The sequence below is a fragment of the Bos grunniens genome, chromosome 25 (assembly GCF_055505025.1).
Source record: "Bos grunniens cultivar Pamir isolate PY7600 chromosome 25, Bosgru_T2T1.0, whole genome shotgun sequence".
NCBI lineage: Eukaryota > Metazoa > Chordata > Mammalia > Artiodactyla > Bovidae > Bos > Bos grunniens.
Genome location: NC_141189.1, coordinates 5,720,934 through 5,739,910, shown reverse-complemented (window position 1 = coordinate 5,739,910; position 18,977 = coordinate 5,720,934). Strand labels below are relative to the sequence as shown.

The following is an 18,977-nucleotide window of genomic DNA, read 5'->3' as shown; positions in this document are numbered from 1 at the left end:
ACAGTTCCCGGAAGTGGCCACGGCGCCTGCGCGGCGCGGCGGCGCGGGCTGTCGGCGCACGCGCGCCCTGGGGCGCGCGCGCCGCGGGGAAGGGTCGGGCGGCTCTTCAGGAGTTTGCGTCCAGGGAGCGCTGGGAGCTGGTGGCGGGACAACGTGGACCTCTTAGTGCTTTCCTCGCAAAATGTCCTGAGACTCGCGGACCGAAGTGTGGGGCCTTGGCGTTTTCACAAGTGCTTTGGTCACGGAATGAATTCCTGAGAATTGGGACCTTTTGAACCAAACGGACCGACAAATCCCTACTTTTTTTTCCTCCCTCTGTGAGGAGGCCTCTTCAGAGCCCGCCCTCCCTCTGTGGAGGTCTCTCCAAGGAACGTTCTCTACCCTTCTTGGGTCAGCATCGTTCCCTGCTCCCGAGGTGGCGCCACAGGACCTAGGAGTTGGGGGAGTTCAGCCGTCCCTCAAACTCAGGAAGACAGTGACTTGAACCCCTCTTTCCACCAGACTGGCTGCCCTTGAACTCAGAAATTTTGGACCAGCTCTCCTGGCCCTGGGGTGATTGACCCAGAAACTTGTCAGGTGATGTTTACCAAAGTGAACTTGTCAGATTCCCGACTTCACAGCCACATATACTGTCTTCTCTGGGGCTGTTTATTCAGTGCTAATGCCCTGGAATAATTGGTTATCTTTGGTCCCATGGCTGCAAGGTCTTTGGTCCTAGGGCTTTATAGGGCACATGGAGAGTGGAAAGATCATTTTCAGTTAATTATTCCTTCCTGGAGACAGCATCCTGGCATGGGAAGGACCGCACGTGGAAGCGAGGATTCCTCCTCTGTCTCCAAGTCAGATGAACGAATCCGAAAGTATGTAGAGTTGTTACCCAGAGTCAAAATACCAAGTGCTTAACTTAGATACCACCTCTTTACAAAGGACAGTTCCTTCTTTGAAGGGATTTATAGTCTGGGTAAATGAGAGTGACACATAGAAATCAATAATACCAAACTCTTTATGATAAATGACAAGGTAAGAAATAATTTAGCCCCAGAAGAGTAACAATGAGACATTTTAACGTTAATCACTGATACTATCTTTTGAGTTAATATTTTGCATTTCAGCCTAAACAAAGCTTACCATTCGATGCATTTTCTTTCATATTTTATGAGGCATTCTGGATGGTAGACTCTTAGTTCCTCAGGGGCTCTTAAGTGAAACCATCATATTCTATAACTGAGGAAACAGGGCCAGAGGTTTTTGAGACTCCAGGAAGATTTTGATGGAAGTCAGTGGCAATGCTGACATAATTCCTAGTCCAGAACATTGCCCCCTTATCCCATCATGGTCTGGTGTAAGAACATTGGAATTACAAGGAAATCAAGTTATTCTTCGTGTGTGTTTTTTAAACTACTGTGATGACCCTAATCTAGTATCCAATGAGGACTGTGCCCTTTAAAAAATCAATTCCAGGGAAGTTGGTACTTAGAAATGGGAAACAGGAGGAATGAAGCGGTTGGACACTGCTATGGATGATTTTATTTGCATTATTGATTCATTTGGAATTGATTTTATCAAGAGTGTGCCTCTCCTATCTCATTGTGCTTTCTTCTTTATGTCTGGATGTAGGATCTCTTTTTTGGTAGGTTCCAGTCTTCTTTATCGATGGCTGTTTAGCAATTAGTTGTAATTTTGATGAGCTCTTTAGAGGCAGTGAACTCAAGGTCCTACTAGTCTGCCATCTTGTCCCATTCCCCTCAATTGGAATTGGAATAGGACTAGATTGGAGTTTTGGTCAAGCTTCAAGTCATGAAACAATGAGTATTCACCAAGTGCCAAGTATTGTCAGGCATTCTGTGCAGTGTACAGAAGAGTTGGGTGAAGTTCCACTGTCCTCAAGGAACTTTGAGACTAGGGTGAAACCAGTTCACAGATGTCTTAAGTAGAAGGAAATGCATAGTACCTCGAACCTGGAAGTGCCTAGGTAATGTCTGTTGAACGAAATGAATAAAAGAAACGGTCTGGAGATTTCAATTGGTCACTCCCAGTTGTGAATGGGAAAGGGGGTTTGTACAGATAGGAACATCCAGAACATAACCAATCATACGTTGGAAAGATTATGTGTTTGCAAAGATCTAAGAATTTCATTCTGTTCAGGAAACCTTTGATATAGTATCTGGAATGTGGATTTGGAGAGTAAGAAGATTGGTTCTTGTTTGTGCCACCAGCTGAATGACAGTGAGCACTTACCACCAGTCTGCCTCCACTTCTGTCTCTTGCATGGGTTAATGCTAGCTACCTGTTCCCCACAAGACTCTTGAAAATATTATTGAATCAATACCTATAAAACTTACAAGTTAACAGGGACTTCTCTGGTGGCCCAGTGGTTAAGACTCTGTGGTTCCACTCCAGGAGGTGTGCGTTTGATCCCTGGTCCTGGAACTAAGATCCCACATGCCATGTGATGTGGCCAAAAAGGTAAAAAAAAAAAAAAAAATTAACAAAAGGACAAAACCATAAATGCATACTCTTTGTTAATAATGCCTATGATTTAGATATTGTCCCAAGTGCTGGGTGTGGTCCTAACGAGGGAAAATTTCCTGTAGAAAAGGTCTTATACAATTCAGTGTGGAGGGATTGAAAAATGCATGCAGATTTTTCCACTCTAGGCTAATCATCCAGTTCATTTCTGTAGCGAAGAGGTGGGGTCAATTTATGGGATGCCTAGGGAAGTAAGATAGTCTCAGATGGCTTCCATGGTGGCTCAAACCATAAAGAGTCTGCCTACAATGCAGGAGACCCAGGTTCAATGCCTGGGTCGGGAAGATCCCCTGGAGAAGGAAATGGCTACCCACTCCAGTATTCTTGCCTGGAGAATCCCATGGACAGAGGAGCCGGCTACAGCCCATGGGGTCACAAAGAGTCGGACATGACCGAGCAACTAACGCATAGCTGATTCACAGTGTTGTGTTAGTTTCAGGTGTTCAGCAAAGTGGTTCAAAGGCTGATCATCCAGTTTATTTCCATAGCGCAGGGATGGGGCCAGTTTATGGGGTGTCTAGGGATGTAAGATAGTCTCAGATGTATGTAAATAGCATACTGTCACAAATACCATACTTAGAAGAGCAAGCATGTAAGCATACTTATGAATACAAAGTATCATTTTCCTAATTTGGTAAGTGAAATCTGTAGTCACCAGCCTGTAAATCTCCTGAAGGGCCACTTCTTACACATTTTATTTCTAACACATTTTTAAAATGTTTTTTATGCAATCTATTATTAAAAAAAAAAGTATGATACCTTAAAAGAGTTCATTAACTTTGGAGATAAATAGAACTCTATTTATCTATTTATCTAGTTCAAACTCTGACTCTGCAGTTTACCAGCTACAGTACGTATGGAACTTTGGGCAAGTCAGTCAACTTCTCTAAGTTTCCGTCAAATAAGGAGAATAGTTCTCAGGTCTTCTCTTGGATTCATTTTTAAAACAATTTTGGCCACCCCACGTGGCATGTGGGATCTTAGTTCCCTAAGTGGCATATGGATTCCCCGCCCGTGTGGCATATGGGATCTTAGTTCTCTCTGCCAGTGAAAGTGCAGAGTTTTAACCACTGGACCATCAGGGACGTCCCAGCAACCATTAAAAAAAATTACCCAATTTGTCATATTTATTTTGCTAAATCCTAGTGCATTAATGATATGTCTTTTACACATTTACATTGTTTATTTGCTTTATGGTACATATCTATTAAAGGTAATATTTAATTCTCATCAAATATAGTGCATGTCCTGTACTGCTCAACAAATGTAATCACTATGGAGGTCATTAAGCATTAAATAATTACATAATTAGTGATGTTTAAAGAATTGTTCTATAGGTGTTTAGAAGGTCTTTAGTGATATCTTTTTTTTTAATTGTATTTATTTTATTTTTGGCTGTGCTGGATCTTCACTGCTGCGTGGGGTTTTCCTCCGGTTGTGGAGAGCAGAGACTACTCTCTAGTTGCGGTACACGGCCTTATTGCAGTGGCTTCTCTGGTTGTGGAGTGTGGGCTCCAGGCATGAGGGCTTCAGTAGCTGTGGCTCCCAGGCTGTAGAGCACAGGCTCAGTAGTTGTGGCACACGGGCTTAGTTGCTCTAGCGCATTTGGGATCTCCGTGGACCAGGATCGAACCCATGTCTCCTGCATTGGTAGGTGGATTCCTTACCACTGAGCTACCAGGGAAGCTCCTGAAAGTTGGTTTTTTAAAAATGTCTGTAGAAAAAAAGTATTACAGGATCACTGCTCCAAAACCTCAGGATACATTTTTCATTAGCCTAAGCCAGATTTCAGGGTTCAGAAGAGAGAACAGTCCCTTATAATAGCCAGCAAGTTCCCTTCCAGTCTTGTGGATTTACCGTACCTCAAGGTTGGCCTTTTCACAACAGATCTCCAACCTCAGTTCCTGGTAGCGTGTGGGTGTTAGGGCAGCAGTCTGTGATTTCTGGAAATACCCAAAGTTGTGCTCCCTGGGAGTTGACCCAGAACCTGCTGGGTTCCCTATAAGGACCCAGGATTGGATCACATGTGAAAGGAGGACGAGGAAGCTAATTGGTATATGTACCTTCAAATGTCCCTGGGATTTGCTTTAATCAGATATGGGAAGATACACAGATGTGGAAATGATTGTCATGAAGGAGAAAGTTTATTCACTCAGAGACCTGTCCCTGGAAGCAGAAGGTACACCATGACATGCCACGCAGGGCCTTGTGGGGAAGCCCCAGGGTTGGTCAGGAGCCAGAGGAGCAAGGGGAAAGCAGGTGCACGAGCTTTCGTTATGGTTCCCACAGGAAGGAAAGGGGGCGGCTGGGTGAGCAGGGTTAGGATTGGCTGGTGGAGTAACTTCAGTGGGCTCTGGGGCAGAGGGGCGGTCCCTCGTCTGGTCCTGGTCCTGGGATGATTAGGGAGGGAAGTACTCCCAAGGTACACGAACAGGGCAGAGGAGGTGGTTCAGAGTGTGGGCTCTGGATTGGTGAGCCTGTGTAGGAGAGCCATTTGCTGTCCCTCAGCAGCCCTGGGAGAGGCCGTGACTCCCCAGCCAGGGAGTCCCCAGGTGCCAGAGCTTTAAGAATATAGGAAATAAAACATATATGTTTAATATAGCCAGTGATACAAAACTTAGCAGTCTTAAAAACTATCCCAAAACATTTACCAAAATCATGTAAATAAACGTTTGCTCCACTTACTCTACAGAAAGTGAAAGTGAAGTCACTCAGTCGTGTCTGACTCTTTGTGACCCCATAGACTGTAGCCTACCAGGCTCCTCTGTCCATGGGATTTTCCAGGCAATAGTACTGGAGTGGGTTGCCATTTCCTTCTCCAGGGGATCTTCCCAACCCAGGGCTCGAACCTGGGTCTCCTGCATTGTAGACAGACGCTTTACCATCTGAGCCGCCAGGGAAGTAACTACTCTACAGAACATGGTGCCAATGCCCTGGTTTCAGTCATCATGGATAACAATTAATATTATTTTGCAAGACTGCGTGGATTATACCGTCTTAGATCTTTAAGTCATTCTGAAATTACATGTCCTTAGGCAAAAACAGTGGGCTTCCCTGGTGGCTCAGCTGGTAAAGAATCCGCCTGCAATATAGGAGACCCCGGTTCAATCCCTGGGTCGGGAAGGTCCCCTGGAGGAGGGAATGGAAACCCGCTCCAGCAGTCTTGCCTGGAGAATCCCCATGGACAGAGGGGCCTGGTGGGCTACAGTCCATGGGGTCCCAAAGTGTCGGACATGACTGAGCGACTAACACTTTCAGGCAAAAACAGCATATGTGGCTAACTGAAGTCCGGTGTGTGTGTGTGTGTGTGTGTGTGTGTGTGTGTGTGTGTGTGTGTTTTAAATAAATACTGGGTCAGAAACTTCATCTCATCTCCTGCCACGAAGAATTATTTCTCTCTCTGCCTTAACCGAATGGTCTTGGGCAAGTCACTGAGCCTGCCTCTGTCTGGGCCCCCACTCTCCCCAGCGGAGTGAGGAGCTGCTGTGGAATTCTGGAGAATTCTCCACGTGTGGGCTGTCCTCCAGGTCTAAACCTCATGGATGCCCCTGGCATCTCTCCAACAAGAGGCTCGCTGCCGTCAGCTACCAGACTAACAGCCTGGGAGAGCCTCCCCGGGAAGGTCAACTGCGGAAGTCATAAGGAATGCTAGAAGGAGCTTGGCAAATGGCTCAGCGTTAGCATAATGGGCGCTGGGCCAAGTTCTCTGGTTTAAACTTCGCATTCCTACGAGGCAGATGCTGTTATTATTCCTCATTTAATAGTCAAGAAAGCAGGAGGTAAGATAGGTTAAGTTGCCGAAGGTCATACTCGTGGGAAAGTGGAAACCTTATCTGTCTGACTTCAATGCATAAGAATTGAACTTATTTTGTGTAATTACAGAAGTGAAGACTAGATCGGAATAAGGTCAAAATAGGGGAGACATTACGATTCAGTACTGAGTGGGACTTTTGCACCATGACTGTCAGCCAGAACCGCAATGGGCTGCCTTTTTGCACTGGAAGAGTTCAAGTTGGATTACCATTTATTTTTCAGGGATGCTATGGAAGGGAATCCAAAATTAGCCAAAAGCTGGACTTGATACCCTCTAAATGTCCCTTCCAGTTCTAAAATCCCTTCCCCTGCAAGTATTTATTTCCTTAGTTGGCTGTGCTGGGTCTTAGTTGCAGCACTCTGGATCTTCAGTCTGTTGCAGCACAAAGGGTCTTCAGTTGCGGCATGTAGGATTTTGTGTCCTGTGGAAACTTAGTTGTGGTGTGTAAGCTCTAGTTCCCTGACCAGGGATCAAACTCGGGCCCCCTGCACTGGGAGCATGGAGTCTGAGCCACTGGACCATCAAGGAAGTCCCTAAAATTCTAATATATAATAATTCTTAGATTGTGTGATTTGGGGTCTCCCCGGTTAGTCACACCCAGCATTCGGAGACCCCACCACCAGAGGGCAGTGTTTTCACATTGGTGTATTTGCACCCAAGGACCCAAACCAGGTTCCCTCCAGAGCTGTAGAGTGCCAAGTTTAGAAACATCACAAGCATGATGTGGGCACCACCAACAGAATATTACTATCCCTTCCTCTACCAGTCCGAACAGTGACTTCTGTCTGCCAGTGCATTGGAGAGAGGTCAGGTGGTGAGATTCAAAGGGAAGCCCCCTTCTCCAGAGGGCTGGGGCGGGGGTCTTTCTGAGGGCTCTGCCCCTGTACCCCAAAGACTAGGACAGAAAGGGGAGGAATGGGGTTGAGAAGTGCCAGAAGATGACAAAGGAAATCTGGGAAGGAAACTTGGGAAGACTGAAGGACCCAGGAACAGAAGAGTGACTTGAAGAAACCGTGAGACCTCTCTTCCATTCAGGTGGTTCTGCAGGGTTCTGGGTATCAACACCAGGGTTGGCAAGTGGATTCCGCCAGGAGGCAGGGATCTGATTTTCTTTTTTTTTTTTTTTTTTAAAGATGTTCATTTATTTATTTATTTATTTGGCTGCCTCAGGTCATCCCATAGGCTCAGTTGTTGCAGCACGGGGGCTTAGTGCATGTGGGGTCTTAGTTCCCCATCCAGGAACTGAACCCACATCCTCTGCAATGCAAGGCAGATTCTTAACCCCTGGACCATCAGGGAAGTCCCCAGCCTGATTTTAGGAAGTGCTCTGTGCAGTGTCAGAAAGCAGTGCATTTCTTTGGGAGGCATTCACTCCACATGTGCTTACCATATTCACTCTGTTGCCCCTTCGGGTCTGGCACTCTCTCACTGCTGATTAACAGCAGTGAAATACAATACCCAAAACCATCTGCCCTCACAGAGCTGACCTGCCTGTGTCTGAGCATCGGGGGAGACACTGAGGCAGGGTGTGTGTGTGGGGGGCCTTTCAGTCGTCAGCCTGGATGGATCTTGCCATCCCTCCAGAGCATCCTGTAACTATCTCAGCTCTCTGTCTTCATATCCCTGAGACACAAGCCTGTGAAGGAGGACACAGCGTCGCCACAGGACCCTGGTATACTGTAAAATTGCCTTTGGATTTGGAAGTCTCAGGAAAAACTTCTTCAGTTAAAAACAATCTTAAGTCAGCCTATTTTTCATGTTTCTTCTATTTAAGATTCATGGGGACAAGATATTAAAATTGTCCACCTGAGAAATTACTCCTAGAGAACAGCCAGGTCCCACAGACATTACACATTCCATCCTTGACATGAACATGTAGGATCTCAGCTAAAGCAGACCCACAGTTACTGTTATCCAAGCGCTTGTGCTTGATGCTGTCTCTCAGAGAAGCCATGCTAATTTTCCTGCCTCTGATGGCCAGGTATTTACATCCTCAAGCCCCTCGCCCCCACAGCTATCTTTATTCTTTTGCACCTGTCTTTTTCTGGCTTGCACTTTCCTTTGCATAGTAGTCTTGGGATAGGCCCAGTTTTCCATTTTTCGTATATTTTTTCCTCTCAGTGGTCTGCTGTTGAGATATGTATCACCCTGGCAGGAAAAAGAGAGAGAGGGTGAGAAGATCCTTGTGGGCCAGAGCTGGGAGTTCTAACATCTTTGTCGCCTTCTTGCTAGAAAGACAGTGCCGCCAGGTGCGTGGGCTGCTTTTTCTTCCTTGTAATGAGCATCACCAGGTCATACCTGGTTCATTCTCTTCTAGGTCATAAGGCTTTAGGGACACCTTCTTTGGGCCTGGCATGCCTGGATAGGCCTGGGATATGGGGTTAAAGACAGAATGAACCAGAACACAGAGAGCAGACCCCAGGGGCTCCACCTCATCACCTCTGGATGCTGTTGGCAGGACTGTGCCATGGTGACACAGGACGGTGACATGAAGACAGGGCAACTGGACCAGGGCCAGCAGACCCCAGGCATAACCGGGGGATCTGCTTCACATGGTGCCTGATCCTAGAAGATAAGACCTAGGTAGAAGGGGCTGCAATGCCTCCTAAGTCTGGGTGGTGCAGGGAGCCTCAGGAGTAACCCCCACCAAGAGAGGAGAGCTCAACAGAAGGGACCCCGTTGAGGTTTTTGCCCTGAAAGGAGGTTACATGTTAATCGTCAGACTCATCCAGAGGCAAGACACTGGTTTCCTTAACTTTCTGAGAGAATCATTATTTAAGAGTCAGAATTAAGACAAAGATTCTGTGCCCTATTTTTTTATTCCCTCCCTAAGCAAACGGTAAGAAAAGGCTTAGCCTGAACCCAAGAGAAGTCGGAAAGAGCAAAGCAGAGCAGGTGAGCTTGGAGCACAGTTGCTGCTGCTGCTAAGTCGCTTCAGTCATGTCCGACTCTGCGACCCCACAGACGGCAGCCCACCAGGCTCCCCCACCCTTGGGATTCTCCAGGCAAGAACACTGGAGTGGGTTGCCATTTCCTTCTCCAATGCAGGAAAGTGAAAAGTGAAAGTGAAGTCGCTCAGTCGTGTCCGACTCTTATTGACCCCATGGACTGTAGCCTACCAGGCTCCTCCATCCATGGGATTCTCCAGGCAAGAGTACTGGAGTGAGGTGCCATTGCCTTCTCTGCAGAGCATGAAGTCCACACCTACCGGCTATGGGCTGGGGCCACAGGCCCTCACTCCTCAGACGGCGTCTTGGAGGAGCCTGGACGCCTGGACGATCTCCAGGAGGTGATGCCCTTGCCGGTCGCACGGTGTCTGGAGTGCAGCTTGCTGAGGGCAGTCTCCGCCATGCCCGTCCGCTCCTTGACATCACCCAGCTCGTGCACCGTCTTCTGTAGCGGGCCAGCGTCTGGTTGGCCTGCTCCTCCCGTGACCAATGCACGGTGGAAAATGGGGCGTAAAGCTGGCTTGTTCCAGTTAAATGTGCGTTGTTTTTGCTTCTGCCCAGACATCCTAAGAGTTCAGTCATTCTGTAAGGTTCGTTAGGAGACACAGCAGTCCTGGGTCAGGGGCACACTCCAGGTCATCCCGGACACCTGCCTTCATCACTGTTAGCTGATGGTTTTGGGCTTTGATGTCCATGTTTCTAAATGAAATGTGCTCTGTGTGGTTTTAGGCATTAGCTCTTGGTGCCCTGCTGTGGCGGAGAAGGCAATGGCACCCCACTCCAGTACTCTTGCCTGGAGAATCCCATGGATGGAGGAGCCTGGAAGGCTGCAGTCCATGGGGTCGTTGAGGGTCGGACGCGACTGAGCGACTTCACTTTCACTTTTCACTTTCCTGCATTGGAGAAGGAAATGGCAACCCACTCCAGTGTTCTTGCCTGGAGAATCCCAGGGACGGGGGAGCCTGGTGGGCTGCCGTCTATGGGGTCGCAGAGAGTCGGACACGACTGAAGTGATTTAGCAGCAGAAGCAGCAGCAGCAGCAGCAGCCCTGCTGTGGAAGGTGTGGTTTTGGCGCTTTCTCTGGCCTCTGTTCCTCATTTCCCATCCCCTCGTCTTCCCAGTGGAGCCATAGTGTCGTTTTAGTTAGAACCATATTTCCTGTAAGCCTGACCTTTAGCCAGGCTTTTGGGAAGGGTGGCGGGTGCCTGGGTGACTGATGGAGTCAGCGTGGTGGGCCCAGAGCTGGCAGTGAATGGCAGCAGAGTCAAACCTCTACGTCCTGAGGGGGCCGGGGACTTGCCTCCCTGCTCTTCCTCCAGGGGCTCCTCCAGCAGGTCCAGGTCGTGCATGGTGTTGGCGAAACTCACCTTGGCCGTGCTGCGGGCCTGTGGGGGCCAGACCGGCCTGTCAGAGTCCCCCTGGTCCCTGTGGCACCTGGGACCATCACTTAAAGATATGTGATGTTGATCAACAGTGCAGCAAGAGGTGAAAAAACATAGGAGTCTGCAACCCAAACCACCGAGGTTTAATTCTCCTTGATCTCTCCCCATTACCGTCCACAAGGATACATAATTTCTTTCATTTAATTAGCCTCGTGCGCCCACACGCATGCTCTGGCTTTGTAGTTAACTTTTTTACTCACTGTGGAATCAGATAATTTTCATGTTCCTTCTGCATCTTCATAACATACAACTTTCTTCAAGGAGGCGGCACTGTTGCCCCCGACCTCACCCGCAAGCCAACCTTGGACTCTTCATCCAGCTACCGCTTGTAATCGTCCACCTGCGACGTCAGGGATGTCTTTATCCCCAGGATCTGGTTGAGCGGGCTCTGGGATTCTTCATACTCCCAGGTCAGCTCACCGTTTTCAGCTGGGTGAGGAGACAGAAATGTGGAGCCAGATGGGCTCTTGGAGAACCCATCAATATGACGGCTTGGCCAGCAGGGCTGGGATGGGGAGCACGGTGACCCCCACCTCAGCTGCCCAAATCAAGTGGGCCCAGGAGGGGCGCAATGCCCAAGGGTCCCCACTGTCCAGGTGATGTGTGTGGGACAAGTAGCTTCGGATAATGAGGCCCCCAGCCCCTGGCAGGGGACACACAAGTTTGGAGACAACAGTGAGGCCAAGAATGTTTACTTTGAAAAATCCATTCATCACAGCCCCTGAACCCACTCCTGTCATCTGAGGACTGATTTCTGGAGCCAGAGGACGGCAAGGGTTTCCAGCTCTGCCCTGTAAGTCTTCAGTTTTGTGATCGAGTCACCCCCAACCTCATCGTTTCACTCTTCTTATCCATCCAGTGGGGAAATTGATTTTTAAAAGTATTGACGATGCGGCAGTAAGGCCAAATGATGCTTCAGGTTCTCTGGTGTCAGTGCTCGAGAGCTGTGTCTAACTGGCACACCCAAGGAGTGTGAAGCTCTCCAAGGAACTACACTTTTGCTTGACCCAACTGTTGACCCCTGTCTAGGGCCCAGACTCTGCGAAGTTGGATGTTAACTTGCATATGCATGAGTCGCAAATCGTTTTTGACCTAGATATGTAAAGAATTTCTTCTGATAGAAAAAACCCCAAATCAGACCCAGAGGTTGCAGTATTACTGCCCTGTTGGACAGGAACCAGTTTTGCATCTAACTTGTCAGAGTTACTGAAGCGTTCCTTTCCCAACTGGCTGTGTAAACCTTGGTCCCTCAGATGCTTTTCAAAGGTGGCTCTACCATCTTTCCAGTTCCCTCATTAGTGACCCGTGTTTGCTTTATGTTTGTAGGCTGATCATGTTTTGAAATGCTTGAAAACTGTGTTATATCAGTAGTACTGCTCCTCCCGCTGATCCCACCGAGAGATTGAGAGAACCAACATGAAAATGCTTTGAATTGTGTTCCCTGTTTTAGGCTGTAAAGATGTTACTTGGAGCAAGCACTCAGCGGGCAGAAGAAAACATCCCTGTCTCATCACAGGGGATGTGGGTTTTCCAAGGTCAGGGAGGCTCCGGGAGGGGACCCGGCTCCTCTTTCAGGTTCCTTGAGGATCCCCATTCCGTTCTCAGGAAGCTGCAGGGAGGGGCGAGCTCACCCTGGAGGCGGGTCCAGATGGCGTTAATTTCCACCCACTTCCGCTCCAGCTCAGCCACCTTCGCCTTGGCCTCTGCCAGGTTGTCCTCCAGCTTTCGGATGTGGGCCTCAGCATTCATCTGCGCAGCGAGAATGGACCCAGTGAGGGAACGAGCAGGCCCAGGCCAGGCCCACCCTGTTTCCCAGCTGGGCTGCCCTCTTGCAGCCTCCCTGGCCACCTGCCTCATCCTTTTAGAACACCCTCATCTCAGCAGCTCACCGTTTTCTATCAACATAAACCCAGAGCCTTTGGGTTGGCACACAGCCCCTCACTTGTGGGCCCCGGCTGACTTCACCCACTAAGAAAATGCCGCATTAGAGCAGGATAAAACAGGCGCTACTGTGGTCTCTCTGGAGTGTCTACAGTTTGAAGACACCTGTTGGCTGGGACCTGGGCCCCTGAAGCTGCATCCCTGCTCACCTCTGGAGCCCCCCACTTCCCTGGAGCCCCTCACTTCCTTCATGTCACATGAAGACTCTTCCTGTGGCAGGTGCTGCATAAATGCATGTTGAGTGACTGACTTCATTTTCTTTCCTCCCATGTATCGCTTTTTCAGCGTGGCCGTGACTGCACTTGTCTCTCTTCCTACGTCTCCAGCTCCTCAAGGATACTGTCCTCCTAATGTCGTGGAGATCCTAGTAGCTCACATTTACGGAGCTTTTCCTCATGTGCCAGGGACTGTTGTAGCCCTAACGAGCAATGTGAGGCGGGGATTATCTTTACTCCCGTTTTATGGATGGGGAAGCCAAGGCACAGTTGGGTGGTGCACCTTGGCCAAGGTTATATCCCCGGCGTGTGGGGTCTGTGATGGGTCCATCTTGGTTCCCTTCACAGCATCTAGATCGCACCTCAGGTCTGTCGGGGGGCTCCTCAGGGGATATTATTCGAGAAGGCTCTGCAGGGATTCCCCCTCACCTTGGACTTCTGCATGGTCTCCACGCTGGCGTCCATCTTGGCCTTCATACCCTGCTTGTCCTTCTCCAGCTTGGACTTCACCCTCTGCAGGTTCTCCACATGCTCAGTTAGCTCGGCCATGGAGTCCGTGTGCTTCCTGCACACTGCACTCTGCACTCTGCAGGGCCGCCTCCTCCGGCTCCCGCTGCCGCAGCTGCAGCAGCTCAGCCTCCCGCTTGTGGTTCAGCTCGAACCGGGGCAGAGCAGAGGCAGGCTCTGCACCAGCCTCCCTGAGACATTCAGTCTCAGTCCCGCTTGTACCCACTGAACTGAGCAGCCCAGAGCAAGTGGACAGAACCAGCCCTCTCTTGCCTGTTCTCTATTATTGATTGGTTTCTCCCCTAGGTAGCCCCAGGAATTCAGCAAGGACTAACTGGTCTTTATCCCCTTGCTCATCGTCCAGTAGGTGGGCAGGATTTGGGGGTCCTGGGCCCCTTAGGATGGCACCTGAGCAGATGCGGCTCCCCCAGCCTCTTCCAGCCTGTCACTTAAGTCTTCCAGGTCTCGGGACAGGTTGCTGTGTTGTTTCTTCACCTGGGGGAGGTGAATGACGCTGACCCTGACTGTCCAAGAGCCCCCGTTTCCTCTAGTAAAGACTGGGATGACCGAGTGACATCTGTGAGGTCAGGGGCCTGCGCTTGCAGGGGGTCTGTCTTCTGCCCCCCGCCCCCCACCCTCAGCAAAGGGAGCTGTCTGGGGGCCTTAGTGCCCGTCCTGCCCCCCAGCCGCACCGGGCTGAAGCTGGAATGTGTGTGTTTGGATTCATCTCCCTGTGGGATCCCTCCCCACAAGCCTCCCTCCACTCCCGCTCTCCCCTTCACACCTCTGTGCCTGCACATGCAGGTGCTATCTGATCCCCTTTGCCTGGAACCTCCTCCCCACTTCTGCCTGTTGAATTCAGTCTTCAGGCGCCCAGGCTGCTGCTGCCGCCTCCCCTTGGGCGGCAGCACAGAGAGCATCTGTGCAACATCAGTGTGCACGTGTGGCACAGTGCCGGGCACACGGGAGGCACTCAAGAAACTAACAAGGCCTTTCCAGCTGGAACCCTGTCCTCCTCTCTGTTGGCTTCCGGAGGAGTTTCTGCGCCTGGTTGGACTGTGGCTTCCCTGGGTCTTTTGACTCCAGGAAGAGTGGATGTGTTTCACTCACCTTGGCTCATTGCCCTCTCAGCCTCCAGCTCTTGATTCAGCTCCTCGATTCATGCCTAGCAGGCAAATAAGCAGACAGAGCAATTTCTCTCTCCGGTGTGAGGTTAGAGACCTACCCATTGGCCTTGTAGGATGGAAATGAGGGATGGCAATTAGCCTATATGGGACACTGTCAAAAGCAGAAGGAAGCAAGGCACAGAGAGTGTACGATGGGAGGCAGGAGGGAGGCAGGGGTGTGCACGACACCGCCAGGGGGCCGGCCTGGCTGGCCTGGACAGAGTGGTGCGGGGACAGTGGGTGACGAGCAAGGGAGGGAGCAGGGCTAGTTCGTGGAGGGCCCTGCGGCCACCGTGAGGACTTGGAACTGAAGCTGGCGTGAGGCGGACGTGAGTCAGTCTCTGAAGACTGTGGTAGTCTCCGAAGACTGTGGTAGTGGCCGGTCAGCAGATGGGGGCCGAGGCCCAGGCCAGTGCATTTCAGGAGGGGAGTCGGGTCTCCTCCGCCCCAGACAGACCTGGCGTTCCTTCAGTTTCCGCTGCAGTGTGGAATTCAGAGACTGCTCGTCCTCTCCTTAGAGTTGACAGAGTTGATTTCCATATCCCTCCTGCCGGAGGAGGTTTGCCCTCCTGAGGAAAAGCTCTGAGGCTGGGCTAGTGGGTTGGCGTGGGAGTGGAGCCGGGGGAGACCTTGACCCTGCTGAGACCCCCTCACCCCGACCCCTGGCCTTCTCACCCTGCAGATGAGTCACCCTCCACTGGCTTCTCACGGACCCACCCATTCCTTCACTCCCTCGTGCATTTATTATTTTCTTTCTTACGTACTGAGTCCCTCCTGGTGCCAGACATCACCTGGGATTCCAGGGACTCATCAGTGAACGAAACGGACAGAACTCCCTTCTCTGGTGCAGCTTACAGTCTACAGACCCCAGAATTGCACAAAACACTTGTCCTTTTTAGGGAAAACGTTCCTTCCAAAACTTGCCGCAAAAGGCTGTCTCCTCCTGATGCGTGAGTCCCATGTGTCAGGAGCCACGTGTGAGAACTAAGAGGCTAGAGACTAAGCAGATGGATGGGGAGGATAGGTCAGGGTCTCCCACACCTTCTGGGTGTTCCTCCCGAGATCCATGCTAAGAGGTGGATTTCGCTGCACACGCCCTCGGGGCAGCCAGTGGTGCTTTAGACCTGCCTTAGGCAGAATGTGCTTCAAAGACAGAGTGCAGCTTCCGCCCCACAAGGGCCCTCCTTACCTGCCTCCTTCTCTCCCTTCCCCTTGGCCTCTGACTCGGTTCTGGTTTATGCTTGGACTGTTACAGTAGCCTCCCAGTTGTCTTCCTGCTGCCAGCTTTTCTCACCCCACCTGTCCTCCGCGTTATTCCCAGGGTGACGCTGATAACATACCCCCTCCACTCCTCGTGATCTTGGACAGCTCAGTTTGTAGGCTTCTGCGCAGACTCCCTCCCTCTGGGGTGGCTGCTTTGCTTACTATCAGCCTCTTGTCCATTGTCCATGGCCCTGTGTGAGCCTGGGAGCTCCCTGAGCACAGGGAGCACCTACTTGTTCCTCCCTAATCCTCCATGCCTGGCACAGAGTGGGTGCTGGGGAAGTGCGTTTAGTACACAAAGCCCTGAGCACAGACTGTCCAGGAAGTGCTCGGTGTTGCTAACACTGCTGCAGGCGAAATGAAAGAGTGCGTACTTTTTCACCACCTCCTGGAGATCTAGCTTGGACCGCTCCATCTCATTGAGATGGTTGGTGGTAATCTTCAGGTCACTCTCAGCTTTCCGGCGAGCCTTTTCCACTTCCGCCCAAATTTTCTTTTCCTGTTTCCAGTTATCCTCTGGCTGCAGAGACAAAAAATACAAGAGAAAGTAGAGTTGTGTGCGTGGCGGGGGAGGGGGGTGTCTGAGGCCAGAATGCAGTAAAGAACCAGACTGGGCCAGGTTCCTTAGCTGTGGCATCAGAAAGACCCTTGCTTCCTGTTTCCCAGAATGGACAGACCCGGCCATCAGGGTGTAGAATCAGGCCTGGGGACGGGGCATTACCTCGTGGATCTGGCTGCTGAGCTTGCTGCTGGTCTTGGTCAGGTGGTTCACCTTGTCCTCCTCAGCTTGCAGGTTGTCAAGGGTTTCCTGGAAAGATACACGTGTGTGTCCCACAAGGCGGGTGGGAGCAGCTGAACAGAGCTGGTTCTCTGCCATCACTTCTGGGCCGAGTTGATGTGAGCGCCTGCTCCTGAGAGACACGTGAGCCCAGGGCAGACCAATCTCCCGTCAGCCACAGGTGGACCCCAGGGGCAGCTGGGGGCTCTGGTTCTCCAAGGGGCACATAGGAAATCTGCAGGGGTGTGGCTTCTGGCTGTCACAACATTTGGGGTCCTCACTATGTGGGTGTTTCCAGAGACACTGGATGTCTGGTTGTGCTCTGGACAATAGGCTGTGAATAATTCTGCAGTCCAGCCAGCCATTCATGTAAGTAAACAACTATTTATGCTTTTCTGAACCTAGAACTCAGCACCTCTGCACATTTAACTAAAAAAAAATTTTTTTTCATTTAGCATACACCACATTTTAAAAGAATGATCTACCATGAAAACTGAGAGAGGATTTACTTGTTGAAAATTCCCTGAGAATTATTCTCTGTTTCGTAAAGTCTCATCACTGGCAGCACCCACACTTGGCTACCTGAGTCACCAACACCCCCTCTAGTGCCCATCTGCAGCCGTCATAGATGGCCTCGGGCAGGCAGCACTCTCAGATCCACCTGAGCTTTTGCAGTTTGACAGTCTCATTATTTATTATGAAGTAATGTCACTCATTTCTCCATTATATGGAAGGGCACCCAATTGATTTTCCTGAAGTTATGTAGTAGTTACATTATTGTTGTCTTCAATTCGGGATGTAAGAGGGCCTTCCAAAATACAGCTGATCCTCATTGTCTGTGAGTTATCTATTTGCCAATTTGTCTGCTCACTAAAGTGTATTTGTAATCCCCAAATCAATACTCATGGTGCTTTTGTGGTCATTCATGGACACGCAGAGCAGCGAAAATGTCAAGTTGCCCGAGGAGCACATTTTTCCCAGCTGAGATTGGATAAATGATGCTCTATCATCTCGGTTCAGCTCCTACTGCAAACAAGTGTCCTTTTCCTGGTCTGTTTAGTGCCAGGTTTTTTTACATTGGTGATTTTTTTTTGGTGATTTCATTGCTTATGATGCCACCACGCAGAGTGCCACCTTGCTGCCTGGTGTTCCTGACGCAAGAAGGCTCTGAAGTGCTTTGCAGAGAAAATCTGTGTCTTGGATGAGCTTTGTTCAGGCCTGAGATACAGTGACTGTTGACCGTGAGTTCAATGTCAAGGAATCAACAATATGTATTAAATATTGTGTGTTTTTCAACAGAAATACACATAAAACAAGATAATGTATAAATCGAAACCATGTATGATATATTGATGGGTTGAGAAAAACACTGTGACCAAAGGTTTGCAGGAACCTAAACGCTGGGCTGGAAGAAGCACAAGCTGGAATCAAGATTGCTGGGAGAGATATCAATAACCTCAGATATGCAGATGACACCACACTTACGGCAGAAAGTGAAGAGGAACTCAAAAGCCTCCTGATGAAAGTGAAAGTGGAGAGTGAAAAAGCTGGCTTAAAGCTCAACATTCAGAAAACCAAGATCGTGGCATCTGGTCCCATCACTTACTGGCAAATAGATGGGGAAACAGTGGAAACAGTGTAAGACTTTATTTTTCTGGGCTCCAAAATCACTGCAGATGGTGACTGCAGCCATTCAAATTAAAAGACACTCCTTGGAAGGAAAGTTATGACCAACCTAGATAGCATATTCAAAAGCAGAGACATTACTTTGTCAACAAAGGTCCATCTAGTCAAGGCTATGGTTTTTCCAGTGGTCATGTATGGATGTGAGAGTTGGACTGTGAAGAAAGCTGAGCACCGAAGAATTGATGCTTTTGAACTGTGGTGTTGGAGAAGACTCTTGAGAGTCCCTTGGACTGCAAGGAGATCCAACCAGTCCATTCTAAAGGAGATCAGTCCTGGGTGTTTCTGGAAGGAATGATGCTAAAGCTGAAACTCCAGTACTTTGGCCACCTCATGCGAAGAGTTGACTCCTTGGAAAAGACTGATGCTGGGAGGGATTGGGGGCAGGAGGAGAAGGGGATGACAGAGGATGAGATGGTTGGATGGCATCACTGACTTGATGGATGTGAGTCCGAGTGAACTCTGGGAGTTAGTGATGGACAGGGAGGCCTGGCGTGCTGCGATTCATGGGGTCGCAAAGAGTCGGACATGACTGAGCAACTGAACTGAACTGAACCCTGTATTTTCCCGAGAGCAGAGGTTCAGGCTTTGCTAATTCAGTGACTTCATCACCTTGAATAATGAGAACTGAGCATGTTTGTTATAAAAGGGGGCTCTGGGTTTGATAGACTCACAGTCTAAGGGGAGGTGT

The 18,977-nt window shown here is 49.8% G+C and overlaps 1 protein-coding gene, 2 long non-coding RNA genes and 1 pseudogene across 4 annotated transcripts in view; 1 reads left to right on the top strand and 3 right to left on the bottom strand.

The window, feature by feature from the left end:
• The first annotated feature begins 29 nt into the window (after positions 1-29).
• LOC147344803 (uncharacterized) overlaps positions 30-18,977 on the top strand; it is a 32,900-nt gene continuing 13,952 nt past the window's right edge. Inside the window, exon 1 of the long non-coding RNA XR_015154318.1 lies at positions 30-860. This is a non-coding gene — a long non-coding RNA (uncharacterized LOC147344803). The remainder of the gene's footprint in view (positions 861-18,977) is intronic.
• LOC147344806 (myosin heavy chain, cardiac muscle isoform-like) lies at positions 12,157-13,753 on the bottom strand (annotated as a pseudogene). The gene is made up of 3 exons (XR_015154983.1): positions 13,732-13,753; positions 13,319-13,669; positions 12,157-12,482 (listed from the first exon to the last, which is right to left on the bottom strand). The product of XR_015154983.1 is annotated as a myosin heavy chain, cardiac muscle isoform-like (transcript).
• On the bottom strand, positions 13,762-15,880 carry LOC147344805 (uncharacterized). The gene is made up of 3 exons (XR_015154317.1): positions 15,752-15,880; positions 14,507-14,561; positions 13,762-13,891 (listed from the first exon to the last, which is right to left on the bottom strand). It is a non-coding gene; the product is annotated as an uncharacterized LOC147344805 (long non-coding RNA).
• On the bottom strand, positions 15,920-16,800 carry LOC147344804 (uncharacterized). Its single transcript, XM_086373974.1, has 2 exons — positions 16,547-16,800; positions 15,920-16,345 (listed from the first exon to the last, which is right to left on the bottom strand). Exons 1-2 carry the CDS (start codon positions 16,700-16,702, stop codon positions 16,055-16,057), a joined length of 447 nt encoding a protein of 148 aa, XP_086230100.1. The 5' UTR covers positions 16,703-16,800; the 3' UTR covers positions 15,920-16,054.